We start from the raw sequence: 14,435 nt of genomic DNA on the forward strand, positions 1-14,435 counted from the left end.
ACCGGCCAAACTGCTTTCTCCCCATTAATCAAAGTTATTTCCAGTAAAGAATTGGCTTCAGAATATCTTGAGTGATTAGCTGTCAGCAAAATATGCATTAATTTAACAAACTGCAGCATATGTACTTCTTCTCGTGCCTAAGCAAAACATATTTGATCAGAACATACATAAAATTATGCATATACTGAAATTGATTATTCAAGTTAAAACTGATACGAAACATATACTATTTCACGTTTTGGTAGTCTTCAAGGTGAAAAAGAAGGGCACATCTGCTAATTAATGGCATAACCCTTGCTTAGTTTTAATGCCAGTAAACTACAGTAAATTAATATGCAATTAGGTCAACCCAATATCAAATACTAGATAGTTGAACATACCCAATTACCAGTAGTCGCCGCAAGAGCAGGTTCCCAGTTTGAAGTGATGGAATCTGCTACCATCCCTTACAACAATTTCCCTCTTGGTAACTTTTGTCAAAAACTTGATTATCTTGTGACAGTCACGACACAAACGATGGCTTTGAGTGATCCGCAAGGGAGTACAAGGCGACGTGCTGATAAGGCCAAAAGCAACTGCCAGTCTTTCACTGTGGTAAGCTCTCGGTATGTTCTGCTCATCAGGATGAATATCAGGGAGCAACTCATTCTCCTCAGCAAAATAACCAGCTTCTTTTACCTCCATCATTAATGTATCTAACTTCCTGTATATTTCAGCACATTGTGGGTGCAAACTATCTTTAAAGAAAAACCTATGATCTTTTTTCTTGACTGTGACCCAGCTACAAGCATTACTGATACATAGACCTTTCCTCTTCAGTGTTTCAACTACCTTGCAAGCATCATCCTGTCTACCAGAGCTAATATACAAGTTGAGGAGCACAGCATAATTGTTTATTTTCTCAGGCTCCATCGCCAATAGCTGCTCAGCAGCTAATTTTGCAAGATGCATATTCTTATGGACCCTGCTAGCAGTGAGCAAGGCACCCCACATGTTAGCAGTTGGGGTGAACGGTGCTCTCCTTATCATTGAATAGGCTTCATCTAGCAGGCCTTCTCTACCAAAAAGCTCAATAACACATGCATAGTGCATAGCCCGTGGTTTCGTTTTTGGATTTCGAGTCATCAACTGGAAAATCCTCTTCCCTTTGTCAACAAGACCAGAGAACCGGCATGCATTCAGTACCGCTAGAAACGTCACATGGTTTGGCACAACACCTTCAGCTACCAGCCTCTCGAACATCTCGATCGCCTTATCCCCCATGCCATGGTAGCCGTATCCTGCTATCAGAGCATTCCAAGAGATCAAGTTCCTCTTAGGCATCCTCTCAAAGACATTCCTCGCGTCCTCCATCCTCCCCCACTTGCAATACAAGTCAACGAGCGCTGTGTTCCCTACAATGTCCAAAGGCAACCCTTTCTGTATCAGGCCAGCATGCGCCTGCTTCGCGTGCTCCAGCAGCCCCAGCCTAGAGAACACCCCCAGCATCGTGGAGAACGTGAACTGGTCCGTGTCAACACCGCTCCTGCGCATCTCGTTGTACAGATCCAACGCGTCCTCGATGTGCCCGTGGAGCACGTATCCCGCCAACATGGAGTTCCATGCCACGATGGTCCTCTGACGAGGTTCCATTCCCTCAAACACCCGCCTCGCCTCGTCGACCCGCCCGCACTTGCTGTACATGTCGAGCAGCGCGCACGAGAGGTACTGGCCGCTTTCATCATCCTCGCACGGACCCATCTTGACGACGCAGCAGTGCAGCTGCCGCCCGGCTCGCAACGACCCGGACGCCGTGGCCGTGCGGACGGCCACCACGACCACCCTTGGCCGAGCCTCCCTGCCGCCGCTGCCCTCCTCCTCCTCCCACATCTCCCGGAACAGCGCGAGCGCGGCGCGGGGGCGTCCCCGGTCGACGAGCCCGCCCATCATGATCCCCCACGTGACGCCGTTCCGCTCCGGCATTCCCTCGAACACCCGCCGCGCCTCCCCGAGCATCCCGCAGCTGAGGTACGCCCCGAGGACGCGGTTGTGCGTGTAGGCGTCCGCCTCGGCCCCCGAGCCCTCCATGTGCCAGGCCACCGCCGCGACCGCGCCGGGCTCCCGCAGCGCGGCGGCGGCGGCGAGCAGGGCGTGGTAGGTGGCGGGCGGGAGCGGCGCGAAGGGCGACGCCGCGCGGGCGAGGCGGAACGCGTCGAGGGCCTCCGCGTGTCGGCCCGCCGCGGCGTGCCGCTCGATGGCGGTGCAGAGGGAGGGGAGGCGCGCGGGGCTGGGCCGGGGCCTGTGGACGGCGGTGGCGGGGCTCTGGCGCGGGAGGCGCGGGCGGGGCTTGAGGGTCTCGGAGGAAGAGGAGGTGGAGGGAGCGGCGGTGGCGGAGGTGGAGGCCTTGGGGCGGTGGTGGATGGAGGCGAAGGGGCGGAGGCTGCCGAGGGGCGGGGCGAGCTGCAGCTCCATGGCGGGCGGGGTTTTGGCTGGGTTTTGCAGATTGGGCTCCGCAGCGAGCTGAGCTGAGCTGAGCTCGGGGAAGGAGGTGGGGTGAGCAGTGATACGGTTTCACTGACATGTGGGGCCAGGTTTACAGGGACCGGGCGTTCGGTTGAAGCGAGGTGGGGGTGTTTGGATGCGGGTACTAAACTTTAGGAGGGGTCACATCAGATGTTCGGACGCTAATTAGAAGGATTAAACGTGAGCTAATTATAAAACTAACTGCAGAACCCCTATACTAATTCGCGAGACGAATCTATTAAATCTAATTAATCCATCATTAGCAAATGGTTACTGTAGCACCACATTGTCAAATCATGGACTAATTAGGCTTAATAGATTCGTCTCGCGAATTAGACTCCATCTGTGTAATTAGTTTTGTAATTAGACTATATTTAATACTTTTAATTAGTATCAAACATCCGATGTGACAGGACTAAAATTTATGAACCTGTATCAAACAGGCCTTACTCGGGCACCCACTTGAAGAAGAAAGACGATTTGGATTTTGAAAGGCACGAAATCAAAAGAAACCAGTAGGAACCCCCGCGCGTTGCGTGGGTGGGAGATGCAATCTATATCAGGGAATAGAAGGATTTAAATTGATCCGTTAATTGTTAAACTTGTTCTTAACGTCAGGCTAGTACATAGTACAAATATGTACATATATGCCATTTTGCATAATAAGATTTCTTAAATATAGTATTTACTGAAGGTACTTAACTTGGATGTTTTCTTAATTCTGTAGCCAGAGTGTCACGTGCCACGGAGAAAGAGCCGCTGTGGTATGGGTGGGTCGAAGGTCGGTGGTGGTCGGGCGACAACAGTAGGATGAATCCTCGACGGCACTCGGCAGTAGGGCATGGCCGGCCAACAGGTGGGAGAGGGAGGAATGGTGCAGGGCACGGTGCATGGCGCACGTCGGCTACACCGAAGGGGAACATGGGATGCAGCGAGAGGAGGTGGACTGGGTGCTAACGTAGGCACGCGGTCATTGGATAACGATGCAGGAGCGGTAAAGATCAAACAACCATGCTGCGAAGTGGCATCGAACAGCTAGCATGGACTACTGTAGTTCTAGTAGTGCTCCCTCTCATAGATAGGGATGCGTGTCAACACGTCATGAACGCCGGAAGACATAGGCGACAAAATCACCAAGTCTAGTAGTAGTCTTATAGCACGTCAAAATTCCACGGATTTTGGAATTTTCAAACGTTCGGTTCAAACATGAGGTGTAGAAAAATTGCACTGCTGCCTAGGTGTCCACGCTTTTTCAGCTGCCCATGGATGGAAGACGGTAGATGAAAATAAAGGAAGAAGCTTAGGAGAAGTTGCTTGTGGACTAGTAAGGAGCACGTGCAATAATGAGCAGTGGACTAGAAATTGTAAGATGCAAGGCAATTAGACAAGGTGATAAGGTTGGTGGCGAGGGAAAGACGAGTTTATAATGTGCTCCTTCCGTTCCAAATTGTAGACCATTTTGGTGACCTATAATTTGAAACAGAGGGAGTAAGTAAATACTGGGATGACAAGGCTTATGTTGTCTTTTCGGAAAAGAAGCTAATATAAGGACAATCAACTAAATTTAAGAAACTAAACTTGAGTGAGCGGGATAGAGGTCTTGCTCGAGAGACTATTCATGAAACCCACCAATCGACGATCAAGCGAGAGTAAGGCGGGCCTAGCGGGTATTCAGTTGAATGCCCATTATTTTTTGCCAAACAATTTGTATGCGTGTTGAACAGTTTGAAGTTATGATCTCAAGTCTATGAATTTATATATATAATGCTCAACTCTGAGTTATACATTCTATTTGTTATACAATTAGTATTTTGTGATGCTATAACCAATTATGAATACTAAAAATTTAAACTTACTCCCTCCGGCATGCAAATAGTGTCTTTTTAGAAAATTTCAGACATAGTAGTAGTCATAACAAATGATCATGTTGCCCTTAATTACTCATGTAGTCATAAGAAATGATCATGTTACCCTTAATTACTCATATTAGTTGTTATTGAAAGTTGCGCTGTATTTTTAGTTTTCTACATTCTAAATAAATGAACATACATTGAAGCTAGAAAAATAACATCAACTAATCAATTGATTGGCACTACACGCTTCTCCATACATCCTTTTTATTGGTATAGGTGTTGTTTTAATTAGATGAATGCCAATCTCAGTGGGAGGTTCGATCAAGAGTTTCATGACCATTAAATAACATGCCACGTCAGCAATTTTGCTGACGTAGCATAGTCATTATGAGGAGAGAGGAGAGAGAGTTTCATCATATGTGAGAGGAATTTCATCACCAAGAAACCTAGCTGGCACAGTTATAAATGTACGTGTCATTAAATTGTGCATTGAGACTGGCCTAAGCTAAATGGACTCTCTTTGTGGGACAAATTTTAGAGCCTAAAAGGACACTCTTTGCGGGACGAAGGGAGTAGGCATGTTGCTGAACATGTATTTTAGTATCAGAATTACTTAGATCCGGTTCGAACCAGCAACATGAAATTGTTAATGTATTAGCGAACCCCGCTTTGAAGAGACCATCAAGCATAACACATAAGTAGTGGTCCGCTGGATACCTAGTTAGCTACACTAGGGTGACGGTTTGAGGCGATTACAATACCATATACTAGAGATTTGTAAACGTAATGCTACAGAACACACGTTCGGAATCTTAGAAAAAATCGGACGCCTCAACATATGTTCCAATAGAAATATTGATGTTGCAGCTATTATTCCCGCATGTTTCATAGTGAATGTTGCATGAAACATAGTGTTCATGTTGCGGTGAGAATTTTCTATCCAGAGTCGAACGACGTAGTCATTTTTTCACATATTTTACACTATTGCAACTATAGATTTTTGATGTTGCAGATGTTTTGTTTCGATGTGCAACGTTGCATATAGATTTTCGATGTTGCAGATGTTTTGTTTCGATGTGCAACGAAGCGTCCAATGGGAAAATTCTCATCGGACATCCAGGTGCTAGCAGTGCCAATTTGTAAATGATATGGGGAGTGCATATGTGGCAACGGCAATCACATGATAAAGTTGTAGAAGGGAAAAAGCTACTAGCGGACCGGCCGCGCCAGATTGCTAGTTCGCGACCACACGCGGCCTGTAGCCTGCAGGTAAGGGGCTGGGCTGACCACACGCGGATCGCGGCATGCATGAGCGTCCGACTAACACAGCCTGCTGCAGCCCTGCGGGATGTAACGTGGGCTACTATGGCCCGCAATCATTTTCCCGTTTTGCCTTAAAAAATACGATAACTACTCTACGAAGTGTTCATTTTTATTTTCGTTTGCACCATTGTGTTTCTTATGTTGAGATCTACAAAACAAGACCCATGATTGATATATTTTGAAATATTTTTTTATATACTAGCAACTTATACTAAGTGTGGAGTAACTACTTATATATATATTAAGTGTGTAATGACTTATGTGCAAACCTGTTATATATAAATTGCTATACAAATAAATTTTAACTTCATATTATTTATCTATATTCAGTCACCACATGGTCTATACATAAGTTACTACCGGACATATTAGATAAGTTATTATACTGTATGTACACAAGTTGTTACGTATATTTACAAAGTTGATATAGTTTATATGATAGAAATGTGCACACTATGTATCGAATTTAGTATATTTATGCTAATAGCAAGTTATGCATATTTGGTACTATGTAAAAGGTTTATTATATAGTTTTTACGGTCGCAACTTATATGCATACCAGGTCACAAATTTAATATAGTTTTGAGATAGCAACTAATATGCATACCATGTGATAACTTTACTATATTTTTGTGACAGCAACTTTAATATATACATATACATGGTAGCAACTTCTTTGATAACCCCATCACACCTTTACACATAAGTTGCTACTAATATAAATATCTTCAAAACATATGCAATTGGGATCTAATTTTGTTCGTCTCGCCACGTGGAATACAAAGGTACAAATGAAATTTGAAACAGAAATCTCATTCAAAAGTTATGGCAATTTTAAGATAAATATAGTCTCTTTTTTTTCATGTACAGCCATGCATGCAGCCTGTGGTCTGACCATAGTATTGCTGGGCACGGGGCGTTAGGACAGTGGGGTCGCGCGGTTTTTTATAGCACGACAGGTCGTGGGTTATCCCGGTGATAAATTTTTGAAGGGTGATGTCAAAAACTATGATAGGAACGAAACAAGGTTCATGGATGATGTTGACGAGAGATTAGGATTACCATCATATCCAATGGCTCCTACATCATATTGTATTATTTAAAAAAAAGTCGCCATCACCATGGGTCCATTTACTTTACTTACCCTAGGGATACCGGAGAATATACCAAACTCATTAGCTCATCGATTATCATAGGCTAATGAGGCTACATTACAAGCCTACAATAGCTTACTAACATTGGCAAGGACCAAAGGAGGGAAGGGGGGTCGCACCCTTCATCCTGACGGGATCTTCCTCCAACCACGCGGCGCCATGTCACCACCCGCACACGCCACCTCCTCACCTACTCCTATCTCCTCCCGCAGCCACACAGAAAAGTAGAAACCCCGTAACGAATTGCCACCCACCCGCCCCCACACGCCTGGGCCCACCTGTCATCGACAACGGCGAGCCCTCCCTAATCTCCCCTCCGCGACGCCAGCGACCAAAAAGATCCACGAATTGGAAAAGAGAAAACAAGGGGACAGGAAAAAAGCTCTCGCCTTTGCTCGGCGGCGATGTCTCTCCCTCCGGCTCCGGCGGAAGGCGGCGGCGGCGGTTCCGCAGGCGACGACTGGTTCCTCGACTGCGGCATCCTGGACGACCTACCGGCGGCGGCCTGCGGGGCCTTCCCGTGGGACGCGTCCCCGTCGTCCTCCAACCCCAGGTCAGCCCGGTGACCGATCGATTCCTCCCTACCCCCACACCCCCCTGCTAGTTCCGGATGTATATAGGGTTCTTCTCCCGTTTCCTCTTGGTTTCTGGCGATCGATTCCGTGAACGCGGCGTTCTGCGCCTGGGCGGTGATGATTGCGGATAATTGCTTAGTTCTTCTGGCTAGGCATCTGATTGCCTGACTAAAGAAGAGAAGGGTGGATAAATTATTTATTGGGATTCTAGGGCTGATTTTTTGGGTAGTTCATGCATGTGCCAGGAGGCATCAGATCCGTAAAGGCGGTTGCTTTAGACTACAGATCTTGTAGTGTGTTATTTCTGATATAAACTTGCCGAGGCTGCTTTTGTTGTAGGTCGGGAGTTCCTAAAAAGAATTAGTAGGTTCCTAAAAGTACAGATTGGTGACTTTCCACGCTGCAAGATGATTCCTTTTGGTAGATTTGTTCTCGTGTTGCAGTGGCTGTGTTTATGATTGTGAAATGGATAAATTCATGTCTAGTAATGATTTATTTGTTTAAGTAATTGATTGGGATCGGATTACCCGTCTTAACGATTTGGGACGGAGGGAATGTGTGATAGGATGTGCTGCTGCTAGGTCATGGCTGGAATCGTGATTCTGGACCGGATTAGAGTCACACGTATAATTTCCCATCAGTCATGGATGTGCTGCTGTGAGATTATTGTAGCGTGGAAATTGGTAGTCTTTACTTTGGGGTGATTTGCAGTGATACTGGATTTTGACCCTTTTGCTAAAGGACAGTTTACTGCATACGGGCAGGAGCAGAGGCCTTCCATGTAGCTAATCCTCTGATTAAATTTGTTTGGGGGAATGATTTCCGGTTTTGGGTTCAAACAAGGTAGCAACCGGGAAATTTTTCATATGCAGAGCAAGAATCGCTAATCATTTTACCCCTTGTTTTGACAGTGTGGAAGTGGGCAGCTATGTGAACACCAACGATGTCTTCAAGGAGCCTGGCAGTAATAAACGGTTAGGCTGTTATTTCACCCCACAACTTAGATGCATATTACCTCATTGAATCCAGTCATCAGTTCTGTAATTGTCAATCTGTTGCAAGTTGCAGTTTAAGGTCGGGATCTTCTGGTAGGCCAACATCTAAAGCTTCTAGGGAAAAACAGAGAAGGGACAAGCTCAATGACAGGTAAATGATGAACACCGACTCTAGAGTATGGAAGATGGATTGCCATGTTGTTGACTTTCTGAATGTTGCTTATGAATTTATGATTGCTAGGTTTCTTGAATTGGGCTCTACTTTGGAACCAGGGAAACCCATAAAAGCTGACAAAGCTGCCATTCTAAGTGATGCTACTCGCATGGTTATTCAACTTCGCTCTGAAGCACAACAGCTGAAGGACACTAATGGTAGTCTTGAAGAAAAGATTAAAGAACTAAAGGTTATTAACCTACTCCCTGTTAACACTAGGATATAATTCAATTATTCTTCCTACACTATTTAGGAGTCCATGAGTGGACTACAATTTGGTTGATATTCCCAATCAATATCCAGTAGTATTTTTATGTTCATCACCACAATGAGACCTTTATCTAAGGCTGTCAATGCTGCATGATAGAATATGATACTCTACACATGAACACACTGCTGACAGCTCTTGCGTAGCTCATCCAAGACATTTCTGGTTACCAGCTTGAATTATCGCCGCAAACTTGTTCTTTTGAATGTGAATTGTCCACAGGTGTCAAATCAGACATTGGCTGACCACCAACTATGTAACTGGTTTACATATATGGTGATGCTGTGTACCACAATGCTCTAGCATGTATTGATCCCATAAAGCCTTTCATATTCTTAGATGATGCAATTAACTACCAAGCTTTCCAACCATTTATAATTCTAGGGAATTCACAGCCCACCGTACCACTTTATTGTAGGACCCATCAGGGATTTGATTAGACTATCGATTAAAATGTACGATATAATATGGTTTCTCATATTGTGCTACACTGGTGGTGGAAAAGTTTGCTTGGGGGCTGCAGAACTTGCTCCATTTCTAATGTTTTTTAATCCTTTTTTCTGCAATGATCATGAACCAGTCACTCTTTCTCTAAATTTCAGGCAGAGAAGGATGAGCTTCGTGATGAGAAGCAGAAGCTGAAATTAGAGAAGGAGAGTTTAGAGCACCAGATGAAACTTATGACCTCAGCTCCAGCCTACATGCCTCATCCGACCCTGATGCCAGCGCCCTTCCCGCAGGCGCCGTTAGCACCGTTCCATCCCCAGGGGCAAGCTGCAGGACAGAAGCTGATGATGCCCTTTGTTAGCTACCCGGGATACCCGATGTGGCAGTTCATGCCACCTTCTGAAGTCGACACCTCCAAGGACAGCGAAGCGTGCCCTCCTGTCGCATAATCGCTTCGAGCGACTGGTCGTGCTATGTGAATTAATCTCAACTGAAGCCCCCTAGCTGTCGATCCATTGATTGGGTATAACTATTGTTCTTGTATGTGGTAGTTCGTCGGTGACTGAGTAAGCTGACATTTGTGCCGCCCTATAGAGGCTACTACTACCCCCTTCAATGGCTGTACAATTTTTTGCGGAGAAGAGAAGAATGTTCGTTCTCGTTCTCCATAGCAACAATGTCAAATTAATTATGTGTCACATATATATATTTGGCAGTCGTAAATTCAGTCATTTTGTGATACAAGTTACTATGTGGCATGAATCTTTGGAATAGACATTATATGTTCAACGGTGCTGTGGTTATTGCTGATCTGTTGCAGCATGAATGATCGAAACAATCAGCTAGATCTAGGGATGAAAATGGATTGGATTCGGATAGATACGCACGGATACGAATACATATAGTTATTCTTTTCTTGACTGGGATACAAATAGTGCTAAATATGTTGGATATTGATATATATCTAATATCTTATTCGTATATAAGATGTGCAACTTTGAATACGTGGATACAGATACGGTATGGGAAAATACTTGGATTCGGCTACGTATTATCTATTTAGGTTGTGTTTGGTTGCTTGTATCATTTGGTTTATGTATAAAATTGTTCAAAATATTGTATCATTTGGTTCATGTATGAAATGGTTCAAAATAATAATGATCCTTTAATTTGGTTGGGTGAATTATATCAACCCATCCAGGATGAAGCCATCCCACCTAATACATTATTCTACTAATTAGAGTATAAGCAAATTGGTTGAACCCTACCATCCAGTAACATCCATACATGCATCAAGTGATTCATGCAACCAAATACTCCCTTAGTCTCTGTTTTCACCCCCTGCTGGTCTGCTAGGCAATGGTGAGGCCAGCAAGCAGCAGCGACGCCATGGTGGTAAGCACAGAGCTGAGGCTGGCTGAAGACACCGGCGCCGCGCCGGAGCCGTAGGAGACAACACCAGGTGTCATGATGACCGTCGGCGAGCCCGAGCCGCCTGAGCAGATCGTGATGCCGCCCGGCGCGCCTGGCGGGGCCGGCGGCGGCAGCGTCGTGGTGCACCCGGGGTCGACCTCCAGCTTCATCCCGGCGGCGCAGTGCCCCGGCACGCCGCAGATGAAGTAGCGGCTGACGCCGCCGAGCTGGACGACGTCGCTGCCGGTCCGTAGGACGTCCGACCGCGGGCTCGCCGCCGAGCAGGAGCGGTAGTCGTCACTGCTCACCTCCACGACGTTGTGCGCCGACGCGTCGTACTTGAACACGAGCTCGTCACCGGAGCGGAAGTCGATGGAGGACGCCCAGGCGGTGAGGTTGGTCTGGAGGTCCCAGGAGCCCCCGGGCCCGCCGACGGTGTAGGTGGCGCCGGACGCCGCCGTCGCCAACACCGCCACCGCCACGGCGAGCAGAGATGCTTGTAGGATCGCCACCATTTTCTAGGCTCTGCTAACGGATCTTGGAATCAATGCTCAATGATGAGATAATGGTGATGAATTGATGATCAGCTAGTTGGGAGCTGAGATGGTGTATTTGGTGGTCGAGTGATTGTGCATGGAGGTGAATATAAAGGGAGGAAGAAGAAGCTGGTCTACTAACTTAGCTTAGTTTTTGCATGGCTTAGCTTAAAGAAATGAAACACTGAACTTGGTCTCCCGTGATGACATACTGATTCACTGGACTCACCTACTATATATGGTAATTCAGGGCTGGTCATGAGATTTGAGAATTTAGAGGTCCGATCCGGGATGAAACTGAAAATGGGACCCTATTGCAGTAGCAGTAATGTTACCAAGAATAGCATAAAAATTATTTATTTCATGTAATTTACACATAACATTATTATCTATAATTTCTACAAACATTTATAGATGCCAAGTGATTAATGATGTTACCAATATCAATCTCATTCAAATTTCTTAAAGCTTGAGAATAAGAAACAAGTTGCAATTTGGAACTTGAAAGTTAGTGCAAAACTATAAAGGTATTTGGATCATTTCAAGGAAAAATTACCCATAGAACTCTCAAATGTCAATATCATCCATCTCTAACCAATGTCCAATCAATCAGTTATCCATGGCCTAGCGGGATGAACCGTTAATAAATGCGTCTATCAACCATTCATGTTGATCCGGTCAGCGTTAGGGACTTTGCCACTTTGGTCACTGGAGCAAACTGACGCCCAGGCTATGGATTAAATGTTAAGTCAAGAGCTTGAGACGACTCAAATGGCACGTGGTTTCCGACTATGGATTAAATTTTAAATTCTGACGCCATCAACTTCCCTCCGTTTTGCATCAAAACAAAGAAACTTACCTGCAGCTGCTGACAGAAAGCATCACTGAATCAAATAGAAACGCGACGTTTTCATACACTCAAGTATGTACTTAATCAAATTTACTTGAAGCACGTTGGCGTGTATGAAAGAAGCAGAGGACTGGACTTGGTCTTGTGACGAAGGTCATTGATTTTTGGGAGAAGGCCGGGCTCGACTGTTGGAGCAAGCAAGTAAATCTCTGAATATAAAAAAATACTCCGTGGAAAAAATAGAGACAACCATGACCATTAAATTATTTCAAAAGACCATTGATGGAGGACACTGGACTTGGTCTTGTGATGAATGGTATGGAACTCGCGTATGATCCACACTGGCCTCAATTAGCAAGGGTCAGGTCGACCAGAGACCATTTGAATTTTCATTAGCAACTACAGTATACAATTAACTTCCTTCCAAACTTCATGTCAAGGGCTTGGAGCTCAAACCTTTCCTACTTGCATCAGTAATGCCGCCAAGTGTTGAACTGAATTTGTTCTTCCACAGGCTCTCTCCATATGCTCTTTAGTCAGTGATGCCGCCATTTGAGCTGTTCTCTCCCTGTCCCTGTACAAGCAGGGATTGCTCACGTATCCAAGTACTGAAGAAATCGAGGAACACCCATCTGATGGACTGATCCAAGTACTGAAGAAATCGAGGAAGGCCAGAACAAAGAATTCTTGCACTGATCTCGGTTCAGAAACGAACTGCTCCTGAGCTGCTGTCAAGTAGAAGATAATTTTAAAATTGTTTGTACTTCTCTGTCCCTTGAAACAAAAGTGTGCCTGATAAGGGAGAAAGAATTGAGGGAAACAACTTGATTCACTATAAAACTTTGAATTGTTCGTGTTTCTAAAAACATAAATAGTTTGAACTGTTCGTAACTAGAATTTGTTCAAGGTTTTCGTAGACCCTTTTAAGAAGTCTATCACCAGCTTCCTTGTTACATCAAATAGTTCACTTCAGGTTCTTAAAATTAATATATAAATATAACATTTATGAAAGACCAGGTACATCTGCAATGTAGCTCGACTAAACTATAGGTACAGTAACAACCATGACCATTAACTTATTTCTCGTAGAACTTGAATAATCCTTGCAAAAGAACATTTAATAGAAGACAAAGCTTATACGATACAATTAAACTCTATTTCTAGAACTAAACACTACTAACAATGCTAACATATGACAACTCTACGGATCCAAGATAAATTTTGCCGTCCCCTCGTTCCACTGCCTCTGTTGGTCGAACATCCTTGGGACCCCTCATCTCTTGTAACTTCTCACCTTCAGCGCCGATCCTAATAGCGACCAAGTGGCTGTCCTTTCCAAACGGGAGCTCATACTTCTCACGGTGCAACGCCACCCAATACCCTCCCTTTCTATCAGGCCTCACATTGTCCGGGTATCCCGGCAGGTCAGCGAACAACTCGGATGTCCCTGCCTTAGGCCCCCGGATCCAATACCTCATCAGCTTGCATGGTCCAGTAAGGGCGACGATGAGGTGGCTCCTGTCGGCACTAATGGCGATACCATTGGGGTATGTCACGCCGGACTGGAGCACGGTGACCTTGTTAGTCCGTCGATTGTATCTCATGATCCGTCCCGTCGAGTCTCCCGACGCGGTGACCATCTGATGCTGCGCCCGAGAGTATGTCGTGCTACTATCGGTAAAGTAGACATCCCCGGTGACCTGGTCGACGTCTACCCCGTTGGTGAAGCGTAACGGCACGCCGCCGGCCTCGGTGGCAAGCACGGTCGCCTCCCCACCGTTCGGCCCGACGCGCATCAGCCCCATGTATGCGTCCGCGATGTACAGATCGCCAGAGTTGTTGTGGAACCGAAGGCCAAGCGGCCGGCCGCACGAGCTCTCGGTGGCGACCGATGGGAGCTCAGACGGTGCGTCGCAGTTGTTCTTGATGTAGCTAGGGCTGTACGCGAAAGTGGTAAACCCGACGCTCTTGCCGGCGTACTTGAGGATGCGGCCGTCAGAGATGCTGACATAGGGCCCGGCGCCACGGCGGTCGAAGGCGACGCTCTCGGGGCCGATCAGCCCGTCGGGCAGGTCGAGGCGCTGGGTCTTGGTGGCGTCGATGGCCTTGCCCATGGCGGCCGACGGCAGGACAGCAGGACGGCGAGCAGGATCGTCGCGATCTGAGGCAGCTTCGACGTCCTCCGTGCCATGGTTGCTGTTGCTTCGAGTAGGCGGTGGTTCTGGTTTGCTGTTGTCGATCAGCTGAGCTCTGATCGTGGTGTTTGGGTTGATGGAGAGGGCGTACCCTGGCCTCTCGTTTTATT

The 14,435-nt window shown here is 46.1% G+C and overlaps 4 protein-coding genes across 4 annotated transcripts; 1 reads left to right on the top strand and 3 right to left on the bottom strand.

Annotated features, from left to right (window-relative positions):
* Nucleotides 1–384: 384 nt before the first annotated feature.
* Nucleotides 385–2,492, bottom strand: LOC117859868 (pentatricopeptide repeat-containing protein At5g50390, chloroplastic). The gene has a single exon (XM_034743051.2). The coding sequence runs from the start codon at nucleotides 2,449–2,451 to the stop codon at nucleotides 385–387; it is 2,067 nt and encodes a 688-aa protein (XP_034598942.1). The 5' UTR covers nucleotides 2,452–2,492.
* A 4,669-nt stretch (nucleotides 2,493–7,161) lies between these two features.
* Nucleotides 7,162–10,062, top strand: LOC117859870 (transcription factor ILR3). Its single transcript, XM_034743056.2, has 5 exons — nucleotides 7,162–7,385; nucleotides 8,319–8,381; nucleotides 8,476–8,553; nucleotides 8,644–8,806; nucleotides 9,487–10,062. The coding sequence occupies exons 1-5, from the start codon at nucleotides 7,237–7,239 to the stop codon at nucleotides 9,778–9,780; spliced, it is 747 nt and encodes a 248-aa protein (XP_034598947.1). The 5' UTR covers nucleotides 7,162–7,236; the 3' UTR covers nucleotides 9,781–10,062.
* Nucleotides 10,063–10,470: 408 nt separating this feature from the next.
* On the bottom strand, nucleotides 10,471–11,474 carry LOC117859871 (basic blue protein). The gene has a single exon (XM_034743057.2). It carries the CDS (start codon nucleotides 11,257–11,259, stop codon nucleotides 10,684–10,686), a length of 576 nt encoding a protein of 191 aa, XP_034598948.1. The 5' UTR covers nucleotides 11,260–11,474; the 3' UTR covers nucleotides 10,471–10,683.
* Nucleotides 11,475–13,296: 1,822 nt separating this feature from the next.
* LOC117861687 (protein STRICTOSIDINE SYNTHASE-LIKE 10-like) lies at nucleotides 13,297–14,244 on the bottom strand. The gene has a single exon (XM_072294713.1). It carries the CDS (start codon nucleotides 14,242–14,244, stop codon nucleotides 13,297–13,299), a length of 948 nt encoding a protein of 315 aa, XP_072150814.1.
* Nucleotides 14,245–14,435: the final 191 nt, after the last annotated feature.

Source organism: Setaria viridis, chromosome 6 (genome assembly GCF_005286985.2).
Source record: "Setaria viridis chromosome 6, Setaria_viridis_v4.0, whole genome shotgun sequence".
NCBI lineage: Eukaryota > Viridiplantae > Streptophyta > Magnoliopsida > Poales > Poaceae > Setaria > Setaria viridis.

Bases quoted from the DNA above. Each gene is read 5' to 3' on its own strand.
- LOC117859868 (XM_034743051.2), bottom strand. From the start codon at position 2,451: ATGGAGCTGCAGCTCGCCCCGCCCCTCGGCAGCCTCCGCCCCTTCGCC.
- LOC117859870 (XM_034743056.2), top strand. From the start codon at position 7,237: ATGTCTCTCCCTCCGGCTCCGGCGGAAGGCGGCGGCGGCGGTTCCGCA. The intron at 8,382-8,475 runs GTTAGGCTGTTA...TGCAAGTTGCAG, and splicing joins GAGCCTGGCAGTAATAAACG to TTTAAGGTCGGGATCTTCTG. The intron at 8,807-9,486 runs GTTATTAACCTA...TCTAAATTTCAG, and splicing joins AAAAGATTAAAGAACTAAAG to GCAGAGAAGGATGAGCTTCG.
- LOC117859871 (XM_034743057.2), bottom strand. From the start codon at position 11,259: ATGGTGGCGATCCTACAAGCATCTCTGCTCGCCGTGGCGGTGGCGGTG.
- LOC117861687 (XM_072294713.1), bottom strand. From the start codon at position 14,244: ATGGGCAAGGCCATCGACGCCACCAAGACCCAGCGCCTCGACCTGCCC.